Genomic DNA, 18,132 nt, shown 5'->3' with positions numbered 1-18,132 from the left:
TCGAATGGACATGCAGACGCGCCCGCGATCAAATACGGCACGAGCTTGTGCTGCTTCCTCTTGTCTATGACGCTGAGACCTGGAGTTTAATGAGGTCATTCCCCGCAACGCCATCTTTGTCGTTGGTTTGCGCCCAGAAATTAGCGATCAATCTGGGGGATCGGTCCACCCCCAAAGATCGAGGCTAGTGGGATGCTTAAATTGTTAGTGGACGAGCCCGACAACACTCGACAACAAACAACTTACACCGTCTGGGCTTAGATATTACATGTTACTCATGTGAAGCTTGCTGTTGCCCTACTCCATTGGTATCGAGCGTCCGGATATTAGCCCAAAAATGGATGCGAGTCGTTTTCGGAACTGTTTGTTGCGAGCCACATTTTTGAAAAACAGTTCTCATTGATCGCCCACTCGCTCAACCTGCCAAAGAGGGGTCCAGAGTGTCGACCCTGATGATGATGATGATGGCAAGGAGCAGCTTTTTAGTGCACTGTTAACCGTTCTTTCCCACCACAACATGTCCTTCCCGTATATGTTAATGCATCATGCCACAGGCTTGCTTACATGTCAGACAATATGAAATGAGTGTTTTTTTCGTCTTTAAGCAATCGAGTGAGAGGATAATACAACTTGATTCTAAAACAATAAGCTGATTGAATCTGGCCAACTCAGAGGATCTTAAAAGGATCGAACCACCGAGACTACAATTCACTACAACAGGAGCAAGAGTCATAGCTTCGCCGCCTTCTCAAGCTGAGAGACATACCGCCCAGTATCACCGTCCCACCAAGGCCAGAACGGAACACTCTCACGGCTCAGGCTGCCAGTGAACTCTGGCTTCCTCTTCTCCAGAAAGCTCCGCACCCCCTCCACGTTGTCCTCGGTCCCAGCGAGCTGCACAAAGGCCCGCGAATCGAGGATATGCGCGCCCTCCGGGCTCGGCGGGCCGTACACCATCATGTCGCGCATCAGCTTCGTGCTGACGAGCGACGTGGTCTCGGCGAGGTCCTCCGCCAGACGCACGGCGTACTCCACCGTCTCCCGCGGCGTCGGCAGCAGCGTGGAAAACAGGTCGCGCACCAGCGGGTCCGTGACGGGGTAGACGGCGCCCGTGGCCACGATGTGGCTCGCCTTGGACAGCCCGATGAGGCGCGGGAGGAAGAAGGCGCTGCAGGACTCGAGGACGATGCCGCGGCGGGCGAACGGGAGCCCGCACTTGGCGCCCTCCCAGGCCACGCGGATGGTGGCGGGCAGCGTCATTGTGAGGCCGACGCCGGCGGCCGGGCCGTTGATGGCGGCGATTGTGGGTTTCTTGCAGTTGGTGATCGCCAGAGCGACGCGGCCGCCCCTGTGAAGGGGGTTAGAATGATTTACCCCGCATGAGGGCCATACGCGGCTCGCGACGTGGGAAGGAGAGGTACCAATCTCTAAAGTCTCGCATCGTCTCCTCGCTCTCCTTGAGGTACACCATGCCCGTGAACCCGACATTGAGGTCGGCCCCTCCCGAAAAGGCCTTGCCTGCGCCGGTGAGGACCACGGCGCGGACCCTGGGGTCCTCGCTGACGGTGTTGAAGATGGCCTCGAGACCGAGGAGCATGTCGAGGGTCATTGCGTTGTACTTGGCAGGCCGGTCGAGGGTGACCATGATCACTTTGGTGACCGCGGCCGAACTCGCCGGGACGTGCGAGACGGATAGGCCATCGCGTCCGAGGCTTGTATACGAGGTGGGCAAGTCAGTAGAGGTCGAGCTCATGTTGGCGTTGGGTGGAACAGAATATCGATTGACCCAGGCGGTAGCGGCCGTGGCAGATTCGAATAGTATTTGGCCATTTGCATCTTATGTCGTCGACGACCGTCGCACAGGGAACCTCGGCAACGTCAGTCTGGCAAGATAAATAATCGAATAAAGAGACCGCGAGCTGAACCGGCCGGCACGCTGCTTGGGTACCCCGCACAGGAACCGCAACTCTGTTCTTCCCGTCGCGGCAGTCCAACTTACACGGGATGTACCTACGTTTGAGGGCGGCCGAGCGCGTGTGAGTGTAAGTTTTCGTTCCTCCAACGGACCCGGGAATGCTCCCGAGGGGCCTCTCCTTGCGCTGGGTCCACCAGCTACATCGTGGACATTGCGTCCTACCAAGGCTCGTGGACAAGTGAAGGATCACGTGGCAGGAATCTGTCAACGAGATGTAGATGAAGTTTGATGTATTCCCCACATAGAACCTCGGCATACATGTCGGCGCTTGGCATCTGGCGCGTAACCGCTACACACGCCTAGTCAGATACTGCTTCCCACCCTGCCAACCGCCGCGGTGACCGAGGACTCTTGGCCCCAAAACGGTCTTGCATATATCCACGCTCGAAATCAGAGATCCTCAGACAAAGGCCGTTTCGCCGAGGCCAGCCTCGCGGCAATGGCGTTCAACCACGCGCCAAGCCTCACGCCCGCGTTCCCAATGACCTCCTCCACCACCTCCCAGTTCTCGTCAAAGTAGGCCTCGCTCAGGTCGTGCCCCTTGAGGAACGCCAGCCCGGGCTTCAGCACGTGCGAGCACACAAAGGCATTCGACTCGCTCGCCCACCCCAGCGCGCAGGTGCCCGTGTCGAGGTCGACGCACTGCCCCGTCGTGGCGTTGACGCCGGCCCGCTCCTGGCGGAGGTGCAAGTCCGCGGCCCACGCGGCGGCGGCGACCTTCTCGTCGGACGGGTTCAGGTGCGGCGGCAGTCCACGGATACGGTGCGGGATCTGCGTGTCCCAGACGGAGTGCAGGCTCATCGGCCCCGTGCAGACGCCGTTGCGCGGCTGACGGCGCCAGCAGACGGGGCGGATGTCGTTGCCGCCGCGGAGGATGCCGGTGGCGTGCAGGGGCTGGTGGATGTCGCCGAGGAAGTGGATGACGAACATGGTTGCGTTCTTGCGGTTGATGTGCGGGAGCGAGGTGTCGAGGATCTGGGAGGTCTGGGAGGACGTGTCAGCCTTTGGGGGCGACCCGTGGTTAGGATCGGAGGACGCACGTAGTTCTGGATGGCGGAGATGACGCAGCCGCTGGACGGGCAATCTTGGGGGTACTTCATCCCGCAAAGACGGGGAGGGTCATCGGGGGGATCTGGCGACGGTCAGTCGGTTGTCCATACGAGGTGCGGCGGCGATGACCCGGCGTGCGTACTGATGTAGTGGTACTTGCTCGCCCAGCCCATATGGCCCCGGAGCGTGTCGGCCCAGGTCGCGGCATCGGAAAAGTCGTAGTTGCGGTCGTTGGCGAGGAGCTCCCCGAAGACGGCGGCAGCTTCATCCGTCAGGTACTTCTCAGCGAGGTAGCCGACGGTGCGGTGGCCGACGTTTCCCCAGGAGAGCGCCGGCTGGATGGCCGCTGCCAGGAAGGCGATTGATAAACGCATCTCGAGTGCAGTGGCAAGTTGCAGTGTGCAAGAGAGAGGTCGATGTTGGATGTTGGCAAGACGTTGGAGCAAGACGCGGTGCTCTTATCGGATATCGCGTGTCTCTTCAGCTGGCCACCTCTGCGACAGACTAGCCCGTTGCATCGCGCTATCGACCTGTCAGCTCCAAATGTGGCTGTCGTCTGATGTGGCACGTCGAGACGCCAGCTCTCGGACACTTCCGCAGCTGAGCTGTCTTCGAGGGGCTGTGATTGGAGGAGAGCGCGACAGGGCTGAGACCAGTCGTTCTGAGACGGTATTTGCGAGAGCTCCCCTCAGCCACTTGGCACAGTAAATAGGCATTCAGCTTCGAAACCGACGAGTTGAACGAGAGTCAAGGGCTCTTATAGGAATGAAAGCAGGGCAAATCAACAGCGAACGAGCCTGGTCTCACGGAATTGAGCAATGTACAACAGCACTGGAGAGACAACAAGTTCCGGTCGACGAGCTGGGCCTGCTCGGCAACGATTACTCCGGTGAGTCGAGCTGGACAACCTTAACATTGCGCCGCGGAGGACCGACATCGCCGATGATGGAGGCGACCCCGTAAGCAACTTGTTGAATAGACAGCAGAAGCCGGTGACTTTTCGACGCCGCTATTCGCGTCTTGAGAGGCTTGGTGCGGAGTACATGGTGAAGACAGCCCGCGTTGTGCCCGCCTTTGTCTCAGAGCATCGGCCACAAACCAATGGCAGGCCATACGCTCCCCATCCGTTGAAATGTCGTTGCTGAGCACCACGCGGGGTGGTTGGCGCCATCGCTGACGGAGGGAGACGCTTAAGCTCCTGCCAGTGCCGAGGCGGACTTGGCTCAGCTGCTGAAGCGTGGCGCATTGATGCCGGTGGCGTACGCCTCTGGAATCTTTTCAAGATTCGTACAGAGTCCCGAGGGGATGGATGCACTTTCGGGTTGAGATTGACATTCCCACTTTGAGGGGGGCAACAAGGCGCAGACCTCTGTAAAGAAGATAGATTGAAGGGATGCGACGAGCCACCAGGTGGTGGGATCAAGGGGCGGCGGCTCCAACACGTTCTTGTCATCGAGTCAAGCTGGCGGGGGAAGTTCCATCGCTGGTCCATCGCTGGTCCATCGCTGGTCCAATGCCGTTGCTGGTGCTGGCTTGTCACGAACCGTTGGCTCGACTCATGAGGTTGCAGACGTCAGGCTCGAAATGGGTTAGGGACACTCTGAATTGAGATAAGATAAAGTGCGGCGCCGCCGATATAATGTGACTACCGCTATGCCTTGAGCCACTGGGGAAGGTGCAGCGGCAGATCAGCTCGCTGTAATTTGGGGGCCCTGAACGACGTGCTGGGCCCTGTAAATCCTAGCACAAGGTCCCCTGGGCTCCAGCAATCAGTATCGAGTAGTGTAGGTAGGTGGTACCTGGTGCACAGAGGCCTGCCACCTCACTCCCGTGCCCCGCTGTAGCGATTAGAGGCGATAAGGCCGATAAGAGGCGGGGACGTATCGCTGGATGGCGATGTCGACGACGAGCCCATCCGCCCACCTTGCAAACCGCCTTCTGCGATACACGACACATTGAGGAACGACGGCCGACTGACAGAAGCCAGCCAGCGTCACTCTCCGCCGGCCCGTCTTGCAGAACCGCCTTCTTCGTCTCCTAGTTCATCCGTCCGCACGCACGCCCGCGACTCGTGCTTCCTGCATAAGTTTCCGAGCGAGGAGAGAGACCCGCTACAAAACGACAAGTATCCGTATCAAGTGACCAGCGAGGCACACGCGCCATGTCGGAGGCCCAGTTCAGACCGGCGTTGATCGTCGTCGACTTCCAGGAGGATTTCTGTCCGCCGGTGAGTATCTGTAGACGACCACGTTGTTACCCCCGTTCGTCGCATCCCCCGCAGCCTTGCAGGGCTTGGCGAGGCGTGCGCCGTCTCCTCGAGGAACCGTCCGGAAAGTGAGTTTGCGTCCATGACTGACGCCCACTCGAGCATGGCTCACTCGCCGTGGCCGACGGCCGCGACATCCATCCCGTCGTCAACTCGCTGCTGCGTCTGCCGTTTGTGACCAAGATCGCCACCAAGGACTGGCACCCCAGAGACCACATCTCGTTTGCCTCCAACCACGAGGACAAGCAGCCGTTTGTCGATGCCATTGACATCGTCAACCCGCGAAACAGCACCGAGACTTTCCACACACGCCTGTGGCCGGTGCACTGTGTGCAGGGGACGCCCGGCGCAGCCCTGGTGCCGGAGCTGGATCTCTCGGCGGTCGACACCGTCATCGAGAAGGGCCAGAACGAGGCCGTCGAGATGTACAGCGCCTTTTACGACCCCTTCCAGTCGCCGCGGGTGTCGGACAGCGGACTCGCGGCGGCTCTCAAGGACAAGGGCATCACGGACGTCTATGTGGTCGGTCTGGCTGGCGACTACTGCGTCAACTGCACCGCCGCAGATGCGAACAAGGAAGGGTTCCGGACCTTCATCGTCGAGGAGGGCACGAGGCCAGTGGACGCCGAGCAATGGGTCAAGTGCAAGGGCGAGTTAGAGGCCAGCGGTGTCAAGATTGTCAGCGTGGAGGGTCCGGAGGTCCGGAGGGTTGGAACGGCTTCACGAGGATGAGGGCGCGACGCATTGTTGTTCTTCCCCAAAGTCGTCTCATAAACCAAGGTTGGAGAGAACCCTCGGAGAAGGGGGAGGGATGGTCTGCTGGTTACCCCTTCTGGATAGGGCGATGCGATGAAGTTGGGATACCGTGTGTTTCATGAGGCGGCTGTCCTTTGGGGAATCCGTCGTATGCGGGTTGCTGCTGGTGGTGCAGTACAATGCTACCGGGCGGCTGTTGCATGGCGTGTGTCTCGATGCAGCCCTATCCTGACACGACAAAGGTGGTGGCCAAAGCTTATCGAGTAAAATAGTAGAAGGACAAGCAAGGCACTGCTCACCACACCATGCAGCAAGACATCTACACATTGGTAGCACGCAGCGCGGTGCCTCCCATCGGCCGACCCAGCAGTTCGAAGGGTCCTCAACTCACTCATTGCAGCGGCAGTAACCAGGCTTGTGTCCAGGAGTCCGTCACACCCATCGAGTGAGTACCTAGCAAGTGGTAGTAGTGTACGGGGATTTGCTGCGCCGTCGACGTGGTCAGCCGTGCTTGGGTATGTCGCCAGGATGCGAGAGAGCCGCGAACTGGCGCAACGGCAGGGGGTCAGTGGGACCTTCAGCTGGTCCATGCAGGCGCAGGAGAGCCAGGAAGAGAGACGGGGAAGAAAAATTGGGGGATCACCAGGGGTTCGCTGCACAGATCTGGAGTTGATGGACACGGGCAACGAACCACGACTGGAGTTTCACCGCTAGAGGAGTACCCGCCGTGTCCACCAGCATCCAGAAACGTCAAGATAACATGAAAAAGAACCGGGAGTAGGGGCATTGGAGCGAGGTGAGTGGGCAGGGAGGGTTTCGTCACATCAGATCAGGCCTGCAAGAGGGGATAGTCCGTAAGAGAATAGAGTGGACGAGGGTGACAACAAGACACATCGACGGGCTGGCTTGGTCAAAGTGTAGGTCGATGTCGAGCAACATCTGGGGGAGGGGGAGAGACGGTCGACAAGGGGGGCGAACGAGGTGGCGTGGGTGACTGGATCGGAAACCGGGCGAGGGCCCGAATATGGCATATTGATAATGCAAACCGAGATGAAAGAGCGGCGTTGGATGTCGATTGCAATGCATGGACGGATTCTGCTGGCCTTGTCAATCCCCAAGTCCGGTTTGATGGAAAAAGAAGGAACCCTCACTCACTGAAGAACGGACATGGGAGGGAAAAAACGCAGTGCCAACGAACAGCGGTGGATCCCCCAAAGCAGGGGCCCACCACAATTCCAACAATGGACTATTTCCCATTCTGGATGCAACCTTGCGCCTGCACTTGGCTGGACTGGAATTGACACCCGGTGCAGGCGCTCCCGACACACGACACAGGGAGCAGCAAGAGCAGCAAGAGCAGCAAGAGCAGCAAGAGCAGCAAGAGCAGCAGGAGCAGCAGGAGCAGGTGCACGTTGCAAGTGTAGTGCAGTGCAGTGCAGGCATATTTGCTGTTTGCTGCTGTACTGCGGCGTTCCCAGACCAATGAACAATGTTCAGACTACGTCGTACAAGATTGCACATGCATAACAAAATTAAATTTTGTCCAACACGTTTGCACTAAGCCCGCCTGCGGAACCACCGCAAACCCCGTTGTTTGCTTCCAGAAGCCGCTGAGAAAGACGCATTACAACGCTTCCCCTGCCTTGCCCGCAACCTACAGCGCCTTATCCGTACCATCGTCGTCCTTGTTGCGTCTGTGGTGTCACTTGTGCTCCTCAAGATTTGGGAGGCACGGCATCTGGGCTGTCGCAGTAAGCCCCGAGTCTGCTGTGTTTCTCATTGCGTTTGCCTACTATGACGCAGCGACCAGGCGGGGCTTGTGCTTTGGAAGTTTGGGGTTCGCCGTCAAAGTCTCGAGCTGGTGTCCCCAGCTCGAGGTGTTTTATCAAGGGAGGTCCGCTTATCAGATAAGACCACCGGCGAGTCAGCGATAACAGCAACAATGTCGACACAAACACTATTGTTCATTCACCACCTACCAAACCTCGGTGCCCGCCCGCCTGTGAGAAAGTGTATGTAGTGTATGTACTGCCCATGTGCTGATTCGGCGATTGAAGCAAACCCTCCTCGTCGGGCCACCATCAACCTTCACCGAACAACGACAACATTCACCAAGTACCAAACAACAGGAGGCACCGGGTGGGATAAGACAGGACGCGCCATCTGTGCGGCGATGCGGCTGCAGAAGCCCAGTCGTGTGTGGCTCCCCGATGACACATGCCACCACGACGCTGCCTGCCTCCTGGGGCCGCCAGTCTCGAGGACCAGACAGCCAGGCCATACCTAGTCTAATCAGGCCGTCAGCGACTCTAGGGTCCGCCTGGCCTTTCCCAACGCTGCAAATTGTGCTTTAGCGGATGGTGACAGCATGTTGTGGCAGACGCGACAGGTACACCAACCCGCCAAACGCCTCTCCCAACGTCTGCCTAGCCCTGAACGACTGGGAACACTGACACTGACACTGATGGTGGTTCCCAGGCCCGGAGGGAAGGGGGAGGGGGGGTAACAGTACCTACGTTCCTCAGTTCACCCTGTTTACACCCGTCTGAAAGAGGTCGACACACAGCGTTCTTTGCCTCATTCGGCACTAGCTTTGTGCTGTATCAAGGTACGGCGGCGCGGACCATCATCGGTAAATTTGCCGTTGCTGGCAAATCCACGTCAAATTTGTCCAATTCGTCAAATTCGCCGAACTCACCGGTCATTTTGCACCCCCATATTACATTACTATGTACCTACTGTAGGTACCCCACTGCAGCTAGTGCATTCGTATGTCTTCGCTGCCCATCGTCCCTGTGACGCCTTTGGTCGCTCATCATCACCGCCCACCACAGAAAAGCCTACGCCGGGACGCACCAACACAATCCCAGCCCGGCTTGCCGGGATTGCCATCATTTCAATTTCGTCCCGTGGTGGATCTGCGAGCTACTTTGTCCCTCACTTGTTATTCCCGCAACCAACTTGTACTCCTCTGGTCTGTTCCTCTGGACTAGTGGCCCCTCGTCTCTTGTACCGTTGCTCTCTGTCCCTCTCGCTCGTTCGTCGTCGTCGTCGTGCGCCATCGACAAGCATTCGGGACGTTACCAACTCTTTTATTATTTTAATTTTCGTCCTCGCCCACCACCAGTCCTAGTCCACCCCCCAGAATCTTCAAATTTGTCGACCTCTCCCTCCCATTCTTTCCCATCTCGTCGTATGTGTTTCTTCCCAGTGAGGCCTTACACTTGGACTTCCCCCTGCCACTCCTACCCAAGTCGAGTGTAGGTAGTCAGTTGATCCTGCCTGAGGTCCTCAAGCTCCTCGACCCGTCCCGACCCAGCTTGGTCTCCATATCTAAAAAGGTACTTGGCTGCCCGTTGTATCGCGAGGGTCTTGTTTTTTTTTTTTGCTCCTCTCTCCCTCCCTCTCTCCTCCCCGAGAGTGATCTGCCAACCCCCCCTTTGCAAGGCCTCCTCTTCAACAGGATTTGCCCAACCCACTCTCGCAGTTCCGCTTGAGCACTTCAACAGCTCCTTGCGACTTCGGCTCTCCGCGACCACCACCCTCGATCTCCGACGCTCCGTCACAGACGTTTAATATTCCCCCCCCTCTTCGAACTTCTCTTCGTGCGCGAACCTTGGAGGCATCAAGTGGTGAGTTTTTGAGCACTATAGACGTCAACGGCGTCTGCTTCCCAACCGGTACGGCCCTCCTCCAATCGGCGGCGAGCGCATCCCACACAGCCCATCCGCGTCGCCAAAATTCCTCAACCCAAATTCCAGCTCCGTCTACTTCCCCGGGCCAGCCACCCCTCGCCGTCTGCCCGCGCACTCAACCCTCTGGGGAACCGAGATCATGACCCTTTTGTCGACGTCAATTGCTGACTCCTGAACCCGCAGAACCTCGTCTTCGTCCCTTTCTCCTCGGCCGTTTTACCCCAATGCCTTCTTAATAGACGATCTTGATACACCGCAACTTTTCGCCATGATATCCTCAACATTTCTCCCCCGCCGCTTTCGGGGTGAGCAGCCCGCTGCCCAGCCCGCTGCTCCCTCCTGGATCAACAAGAAGATCACGCCCGCCCTCAAGTTCCTCTCCAAGCTCGCCTGCTCCCACCCGATCCACACCGTTGTCATTGTGGCCGTCTTGGCCAGCACCTCGTACGTTGGCCTGCTGCAGGAGAGCTTGTTCGATGCCACCATCAGCGTCCGCACCGCCGACTGGTCGTCCCTCATTGAGGGCAGCCGGAGACTGCACGCCAGCTCGGAGACGGGCTGGAAATGGCAAAACGTCGAGCCCGACGCCTCCATCTCCGGCGACGTCGACCACCAGGCCCTCCTGACCCTCGTCTTCCCCGAGTCGCAGTCTCCCGCGTCCATCAACACTGCCCCGCGCACCCACGCCGTCCCGATCCCTCAAAACTTGTCCATCACCTCGCTGCCCTCGACCTCAAACTCCCTCACCAGCTACTCCCAGGACAGCGCTCTCGCCTTCTCCGTCCCCTACTCTCAGGCCGCCGAGTTCCTGTCTGTTGCCCAGGAGATTCCTGATGCCACCAGCGACGAGATCGAGACCACACATGGCAAGGAGAAGAAGATGTGGATCATGAAGGCCGCCAAGGTGCACACCCGCAACAGCCTTGTCCAATGGGCCCGCAACGGCTGGACCGAGTTCCTTGACCTTCTCAAGAACGCCGAGGCTCTCGACATCTTCATCATGGTGCTCGGCTACCTGTCGATGCACCTGACGTTTGTCTCCCTGTTCCTGTCCATGCGCCGCATGGGCTCCAACTTCTGGCTCTTCACCAACGTCCTCTTCTCCTCCGTCTTCGCCTTCCTGTTTGGCCTGCTCGTCACCACCAAGCTTGGCGTGCCCATCACCATGGTCTTGCTTTCCGAGGGCCTGCCATTCTTGGTCGTGACCATTGGCTTCGAGAAGAACATCGTTCTGACGCGCGCCGTCCTTTCCCACGCCATTGAGCACCGCAAGCCCCAGGGGAACAAGGACGACAACAAGTCCAAGAAGTCGGATGTTTCGTCCCCCAACGTTATCCAGTATGCCGTCCAGGCCGCGATCAAGGAGAAGGGCTACGATATTGTCAAGGACTACGCCATCGAGATTGGTATTCTCGTCCTCGGTGCTGCCTCGGGCGTCCAGGGCGGTCTCCAGCAGTTCTGCTTCCTCGCTGCGTGGATTCTCTTCTTCGACTGCATCCTCTTGTTTTCCTTCTACACTGCTATTCTCAGCATCAAGCTCGAGATCAACCGCATCAAGCGCCACGTCCAGATGCGTCGCGCGCTCGAGGATGACGGTGTCAGCCACCGCGTGGCCGAGAATGTGGCCAAGAGCAACGATTGGCCCCAATTCGACGGCAAGCCCCCCAAGGAGGCTTCTTTGTTCGGCAAGCAGATGAAGAGCAGCAACGTGCCCAAGTTCAAGGTGCTCATGGTGAGCGGTTTCGTCCTGATCAACGCCATCAACATCTGTACCATTCCTTTCCGCAACTCCAGCTCTCTTCCCAGCCTGGCTTCTTTGACTGGCGGTCTCAGCGCCGTTGTGACGGCTCCTCCTGTCGATCCCTTCAAGGTCGCCTCGAACGGCCTGGACGCCATCCTGGAGTCTGCCAAGGCCAATGAGCGCCCGACCGTTGTCACTGTTCTCACCCCCATCAAGTACGAGTTGGAATACCCCTCCATCCACTATGCCCTTCCTTCTCCTGCCAGCAAGTCCGGCCACAAGCTCGACGATGAGTATGACCACTTTGAGAACTACGGCGTTGGCGGCCGCATGGTTGGCAGCATCTTGAAGAGTCTCGAGGACCCCGTTCTTTCCAAGTGGATCATCGTTGCCTTGGCCATGAGTGTCGCCCTGAACGGCTACCTCTTCAACGCTGCGCGATGGGGCATCAAGGACCCCAACGTCCCCGACCACCAGATCGACCCCAAGGAGCTGGCCCGCGCCGAAAAGTTTAACGATACCGACTCGGCCACCCTGCCCCTTGGCGAGTACATCCCTCCCACCCCCAAGCCCGCGACGCCCTCTACGACCGACGACGAGTCGGAGCTGGCCATGACCCAGGCCAAGCCCTCCGAGCCGACGGGCCCTGTCGAGAAGCGCACCATTGCCCAGCTGGAGAAGATGATCGCCGAGAAGCGCGTCCACGAGATGACGGACTCCGAGGTGGTCACCATGTCCCTGCGTGGCAAGATTCCCGGTTACTCCCTGGAGCGCGCGCTGAAGGACTTCACTCGTGCTGTCAAAATCCGCCGTTCCATCATCTCCCGCACCAACGCCACCTCCGACCTCACCAGCAGCCTCGAGCGGTCCAAGCTCCCCTACAAGGACTACAACTGGGAGCGCGTCTTTGGTGCTTGCTGCGAGAACGTCATCGGTTACCTGCCCCTTCCCGTCGGTGTCGCTGGTCCTCTTGTTATCGACGGACAGAGCTATTTCCTCCCCATGGCCACTACTGAGGGTGTCCTGGTGGCCAGTGCCAGCCGTGGCTGCAAGGCCATCAACTCTGGCGGCGGTGCTGTCACGGTTCTCACCGGCGATGGAATGACCCGTGGCCCTTGCGTCAGCTTCGAGACCCTCGAGCGCGCTGGTGCTGCCAAGATCTGGCTCGACTCTGAGACTGGCCAGGCAGTCATGAAGAAGGCCTTCAACTCCACTAGCAACTTTGCCCGCCTTCAGACGATGAAGACTGCGCTCGCCGGCACCAACCTGTACATCCGCTTCAAGACGACCACCGGTGACGCCATGGGCATGAACATGATTTCCAAGGGTGTCGAGCACGCCCTCTCCGTCATGGCGTCCGAGGGCTTCGAGGATATGAGCATCGTCTCGGTTTCTGGTAACTACTGCACGGATAAGAAGGCCGCCGCCATCAACTGGATCGACGGACGTGGAAAGAGCGTTGTCGCCGAGGCCATCATCCCCGGTGATGTCGTCAAGAATGTGCTCAAGAGCGATGTCGATACCCTCGTCCAGCTCAACGTCGACAAGAACTTGATTGGATCCGCCATGGCTGGTTCGGTCGGTGGCTTCAACGCTCACGCTGCCAACATTGTTGCCGCCATTTTCCTTGCTACCGGCCAAGACCCTGCGCAGGTGGTGGAAAGTGCCAACTGTATCACCATCATGAAGAAGTAAGTCTATTCTCCCCTCATAGTAGTGAGCTCTGAATACTGACCTTGTGCAGCCTCCGCGGTTCTCTGCAAATCTCCGTCTCCATGCCGTCTCTCGAAGTCGGTACCCTCGGCGGCGGCACCATTTTGGAGCCCCAAAGCGCTATGCTTGACATGCTCGGCGTCCGCGGTCCTCACCCCACGACTCCTGGCGAGAACTCGCGCCGTCTCGCTCGTGTCATTGCTGCCGGTGTCCTGGCTGGTGAGTTGTCGCTGTGCAGTGCATTGGCGGCGGGTCACTTGGTCAGGGCTCACATGCAGCACAACCGTTCTGCGCCGCCCACGAGGAGCAACACTCCGGCCCCGGCTAGCGGAACCATGACACCCGTCGGTCTGGCCATGACCAGCGCCGCAGAGAAGGCGGCCAGCAAGAGTGCGGCTGCTGTTGAGCGGTCGCGTCGTTGAGTTCTATGAAGTGCTGTATATAGGCAAAAAGAAAAACAGCAGACATATAATTACGGAGTTTTGGGGATAGAGCAAACATCACATGGCGATTGAGATACACCATTTTTCGCATACGCTGTAATGCGCTTACAGTGGCAGGAGGAGAAAGAAATCATGCCCCTCGCAAGAGGGTGTGCTGGCTATGCCAGCTTGTATGTAGATTCAGATGCATAAGTCTTCTTTGTCCTAGTCGGTTCGACCAGTTTTTTTCGTTGATGATCATGCATTCTGATGGGCTACCTAGTAAATTGCAGTGAAGAGGCTGGCTACCCGAGAAATTGGTCGAAATGCGCAAGGGTCGTGTGCGCCACAGACGCTGCTGCCTTCCTTCCGACATGTGGCTGAAGCTTGACTTAGGTGCGGCGCTAGCTTTCCCCACGTCTTCATCATCGCCGAGCCTCACGTCTTGTCCGTACGATAGCTATGGGTTTTGTCACCGTTACAAGATAAGGAACATCTATCAACTTGGGGACTCCTGCAAGTTTCCAAATCAAGACCTAGTCACCATCGCCGACCTCACCACTTACCTACGCCGGCTGCCATCCGCTATATTCACAGCGTTTGCTGTACTCGACCACCAAGCAATGCTGAAACAGACAGAGTTCATAGGTCGGCAAAGTGAGAGAGGCTTTATGCAGGCTTCGGGCACCTGCTAGCGCTTGCAGACCAACCGTTCTCGTTGAGGCTGCCAGCCTCGCAAGTCTGGGTCGCGGCTTACATGATTCGAGACCACGCAGGCAGCAGCCGCCCTATCTGCAGACTGTGCCGCATTGTAGGGACCTTGGACCATGGAAACAAGCGAATCTCTCTTTGTTCGGACCATCTATACGCTTGATTTGAAACGGCGATGACTGATATGGTTCTCGGCCCCGTCAATGTGACGCCTATCCGGGTGCCGATGACTCCTCTTGGTCGTCCGGGCGGGGTACGGCTGCCTGCGTCCTGCCTGGGCTTTCGGGCCTTTGACCCACGATCGCAGGCCGGGGTCTGGCTGAGCTTCCTGGGACATCTTTGATAAGTATAAAGCAGGGTCAACTTGACTACTATTTTCAATCTTCATCAGCAGCAAGCATCTTACTACATCTCCCCATACTCGCTTCTGCAACCTGTAACCTCGCCACTCTTGGAACTCCTTCAGACAATGGCTCGCATCAAACAATTGGCTCGAAAATCTATCCAGCATGATGATGATACTCTCGATGAAGAGGACCAGCAGGAGATCAACGGCATTCTCACCGAGGAAGAGAAGCGACGCCGCGAGGAGCTTGAAAAGGCCCCTATGCAGGTCGAGCTGAAGCATCTCGAGAAGAGATGGACCAAGAAGGGACATGTGTACATCACCGAGCCAAAGGAAGACGAGGACATCCCTGAGCAAAAGGTTAACTGGTACGAGAAGTACGCGCTCTGCGTAAGTCTTATTCGTTGGATCAACGTTGCCGCCCCGTCTCACCCTGTCTATTCAGATCACGCGCCAGTACGATAGCCAGAACCAGTATGTTTGCGGAACGACTCTCGAGGTCAACTCTCCCGGCCTCAAGGACATCCTCGGAGACGTCATCGGAAACAAGTATCCCGGCCAGTCCTACCTGACCTCCAACATCACCGTCAACTTTCCCCCTCGTAGTCTGTATCACTACCGCCATGAGCTGGCTGCGGCTGCCGGGGACCTCGATCCCGAGTCCGAGGGAGCCCAACACATGCCCGTCCTGCTCGACTTCATCAACGAGCAGTTCCACGAGGCCATCACCGATGGAGCAAACTTCCTCGAGCAGGGCTTGATGAGCTACGAGCACCTCTGGACCATCTTCCGGCCAGGAAGCCTCGTCTACGCCACCCGGTTTAGCCAGCCCCGTGTGTACAAGCTCAACAGCTACCAGTATATCTGCGGACAGTGCGCTGGCCTTCAGCTCAGCGTCCAATACGTCGACTTTGACGGGGACGATTTCGGGATCAGAGACGAGTGCCTCTTGATCCCTGCGTTTGCTGGCGCCGCTCAGATTGCGTCGCTCAACGCTATGCCTCTGGAGCACCATCCCAACCCCGATGCCGTCAAAGCTCTGCTGATCGAGCGCGGTCGACGATGGGAGGCACTCGCGGGTCAGAACTTCCGCCAGTACAAGGGCGTGGCGCTGGACCACGATAACCGCCGCTTCAACATTGACGGCCGGATCATGGTCGACGCCGAGACGCACCACCGCATCATGGCGAACCACGCCTTCGGTGTCGTTCCGTTCCCCAAGGCCGCTGGCCAGAAGCGCAAGCAAGCCGGCGACAGCGACGAGATGGAACTCGTCCCCAAAGAGACAGCCGAGTACCCGCCCCTTACGGACGAGCAGGCCCTGCTGGCCAGCCCCATGGTTCGCGGCTTCAGCTTCACCGAGAAGAGGTTCCTCGACTTCTTCGTCGACAAGATCAGCCCCATCGAGTGGAACACCCAGTGCTTCGAGCAGCTCGTCCTCCCGGATTCGCAGAAGGAGCTCGTGCAGGCTCTCGTGGCTGAGCACACCGCCCGCACCACGGACCCGAACGCATCTGCCTTTGACGACATCGTCAAGGGCAAGGGCCGCGGCCTCATTCTCGTCCTGCACGGTCCGCCCGGCGTGGGCAAGACACTCACCGCGGAGTGCGTGGCCGAGTTCAGCCGCCGGCCGCTGTACATTGTCTCCTCGGGCGACCTCGGCACGTCGGCGGGCGCGCTCGACGAGAAGCTGAGCAAGACGCTCGACCTGGCCAGCACGTGGAAGGCGGTGCTCCTCATCGACGAGGCCGACGTGTTCCTCGAGCGCCGCTCGCTGCACGACATGGAGCGCAACAGCCTCGTGTCCATCTTCCTCCGCACGCTCGAGTACTACAGCGGCATCCTCTTCATGACGACGAACCGCGTGCGCACTTTTGACGACGCGTTCAAGAGCCGCATCCACGTGCCCCTCAAGTACGACGACCTGCCGCGCGAGAGCAGGATGAGGGTGTGGCGCAACTTTTTGGACAATGTCGAGGGCGGCGCGGACGTTGACGAGGCCGGCTATGAGAAGCTCGCCGAGGGGAAGCTGAACGGGCGGCAGATCAAGAACGTGGTGCGGACGGCGCGGAGCCTCGCTGCGCATAAGAAGCGGAAGCTGGACTGTGCGCAGCTGCTGCAGGTTGTGGATATCCAGATGGCGTTTGAAAGGGAGTTGGACGAGGGGGAGGGGGACGTCGATGTCGTGGCTCGGTAGGGGGCGTAGAATATTCTTGGTGCCGCAGGAGGTCCTAGTGCTGGGATTGATGAGCGTGTTTCTCGTATGTTGTCTTCTATAGCAATCAGGCAACAAAGTGTTCAAGTTACGCGGGTGGATATGAAAAACGTGACACGAACATGTGCTTATCGAGGGACGGCGAGTGCGGCTGTTGGCCCCTATATGCCCGTTGATATGCTAGTCGCTTTTGGTAACTTTCGTAAAACTGCGTTCTCAGTTGATGCGTCGCTCGGTACGCGCCTTTTGGGATATTGGCGGAGCAGTAGGCGATGAGGTGAACGTGGATCGAGTTGTCTGATATCTGCACTAGGTTTGCTAGGTTCTTCAGGGCTCAGGGATGTGCTTTTCGATGGCGAGGTTTTGATGAAGCTTGACAGCAAAGACATTGTCGAGTCGCATCGTCAGAGGACGTCGCCTAGACAGGTCGGCAGGTTTGCCCGTTGTGCGGCCGACGATGTTGAGATCTAGTTGTATGCAGGGGCTGGGGCCTATACAGCCTGAAAGGGTGTTAGGTCAGACCTATCCGAGGGCTCGTGGACGTTTGCTTCTGACAGGGAGAACAGGAATGCTCATGACTGAGTCATTGGGATGATAAGGGTACGCTGTTGGCTTCAGGGTGGGAATGGGTCTCAGGCAATCAAACATTGAAGTTACAAATTCACGCGGCGAACGTCGTTGGGTTTCCGCTGGCTTCCTGGGAAAACCCTGGGCCCGAAGCCAAGGGGGATGTCTTGCAACAGTTTCGACGGATTATAAATTCCGAGGTCGCTGAGTATACTTACTGTGAGCTAGGCCAGGGGTAACAAACTTAAGGAAACGAGAGAAGTACGACGAGGACGGCATGCTGCTGTCTTCCATGCTTAAGAACTGGTTGCCCCTTGCAAGGGTCTGATGCTGTTTGTTAGACAGCGTTGCCGATGGACTTCTCGATTCGGTGGGCTCCAGGCTCGCGGTCTACCGTCGATACACAACGGCAAGCAGACTTTGCAGTATACCAGAAGCATGACCATAATGCAACCACTGTTCTGCTAGGTTTCATCATGAAGAGACTAAGGGGTAAAAGTAACAATATCAATAGAAAAGGAACGACGGAGGAGGGGAAAGAACGCGAGTTCATGGGAGGTCTAAGTTTCGGGCGTAAGGCATCGCTTCGTCTTGAGATTACTTCGGAATGGAAAGCAGTCAGCTGAGGCATCACAGACTTCAGCTTGGCTTACCTAAAGAGTGACGGGCAGATAG

The 18,132-nt window shown here is 57.9% G+C and overlaps 6 protein-coding genes across 6 annotated transcripts; 3 read left to right on the top strand and 3 right to left on the bottom strand.

The window, feature by feature from the left end:
• Positions 1–729: 729 nt before the first annotated feature.
• Positions 730–1,753, bottom strand: ColSpa_03047 (3-hydroxypropionyl-coenzyme A dehydratase; the record flags this gene model as incomplete). The annotated part of the gene is made up of 2 exons (XM_049269259.1): positions 730–1,348; positions 1,467–1,753. The coding sequence occupies 2 exons, from the start codon at positions 1,751–1,753 to the stop codon at positions 730–732; spliced, it is 906 nt and encodes a 301-aa protein (XP_049125216.1).
• Positions 1,754–2,365: 612 nt separating this feature from the next.
• On the bottom strand, positions 2,366–3,399 carry ColSpa_03046 (nuclease S1; the record flags this gene model as incomplete). The annotated part of the gene is made up of 3 exons (XM_049269258.1): positions 2,366–2,959; positions 3,016–3,107; positions 3,168–3,399. 3 exons carry the CDS (start codon positions 3,397–3,399, stop codon positions 2,366–2,368), a joined length of 918 nt encoding a protein of 305 aa, XP_049125215.1.
• Positions 3,400–5,186: 1,787 nt separating this feature from the next.
• On the top strand, positions 5,187–6,023 carry ColSpa_03045 (nicotinamidase; the record flags this gene model as incomplete). Its single annotated transcript, XM_049269257.1, has 3 exons — positions 5,187–5,252; positions 5,315–5,359; positions 5,394–6,023. 3 exons carry the CDS (start codon positions 5,187–5,189, stop codon positions 6,021–6,023), a joined length of 741 nt encoding a protein of 246 aa, XP_049125214.1.
• A 3,987-nt stretch (positions 6,024–10,010) lies between these two features.
• Positions 10,011–13,618, top strand: ColSpa_03044 (3-hydroxy-3-methylglutaryl-coenzyme A reductase; the record flags this gene model as incomplete). The annotated part of the gene is made up of 2 exons (XM_049269255.1): positions 10,011–13,174; positions 13,228–13,618. 2 exons carry the CDS (start codon positions 10,011–10,013, stop codon positions 13,616–13,618), a joined length of 3,555 nt encoding a protein of 1,184 aa, XP_049125212.1.
• Positions 10,476–13,554, bottom strand: ColSpa_03043 (uncharacterized protein; the record flags this gene model as incomplete). Its single annotated transcript, XM_049269256.1, has 3 exons — positions 10,476–13,153; positions 13,219–13,412; positions 13,469–13,554. The coding sequence occupies 3 exons, from the start codon at positions 13,552–13,554 to the stop codon at positions 10,476–10,478; spliced, it is 2,958 nt and encodes a 985-aa protein (XP_049125213.1).
• A 1,180-nt stretch (positions 13,619–14,798) lies between the features above and the next one.
• ColSpa_03042 (ATPase family AAA domain-containing protein 3B) lies at positions 14,799–16,872 on the top strand (the record flags this gene model as incomplete). The annotated part of the gene is made up of 2 exons (XM_049269254.1): positions 14,799–15,065; positions 15,121–16,872. 2 exons carry the CDS (start codon positions 14,799–14,801, stop codon positions 16,870–16,872), a joined length of 2,019 nt encoding a protein of 672 aa, XP_049125211.1.
• Between the last annotated feature and the right edge of the window lie 1,260 nt (positions 16,873–18,132).

The sequence above is a fragment of the Colletotrichum spaethianum genome, assembly GCF_022836535.1.
Source record: "Colletotrichum spaethianum MAFF 239500 DNA, contig06, whole genome shotgun sequence".
Lineage (NCBI taxonomy): Eukaryota > Fungi > Ascomycota > Sordariomycetes > Glomerellales > Glomerellaceae > Colletotrichum > Colletotrichum spaethianum.
The sequence above is the reverse complement of the archived record's forward strand: the minus strand, read 5'-3'. Positions and strand labels throughout refer to the sequence as shown.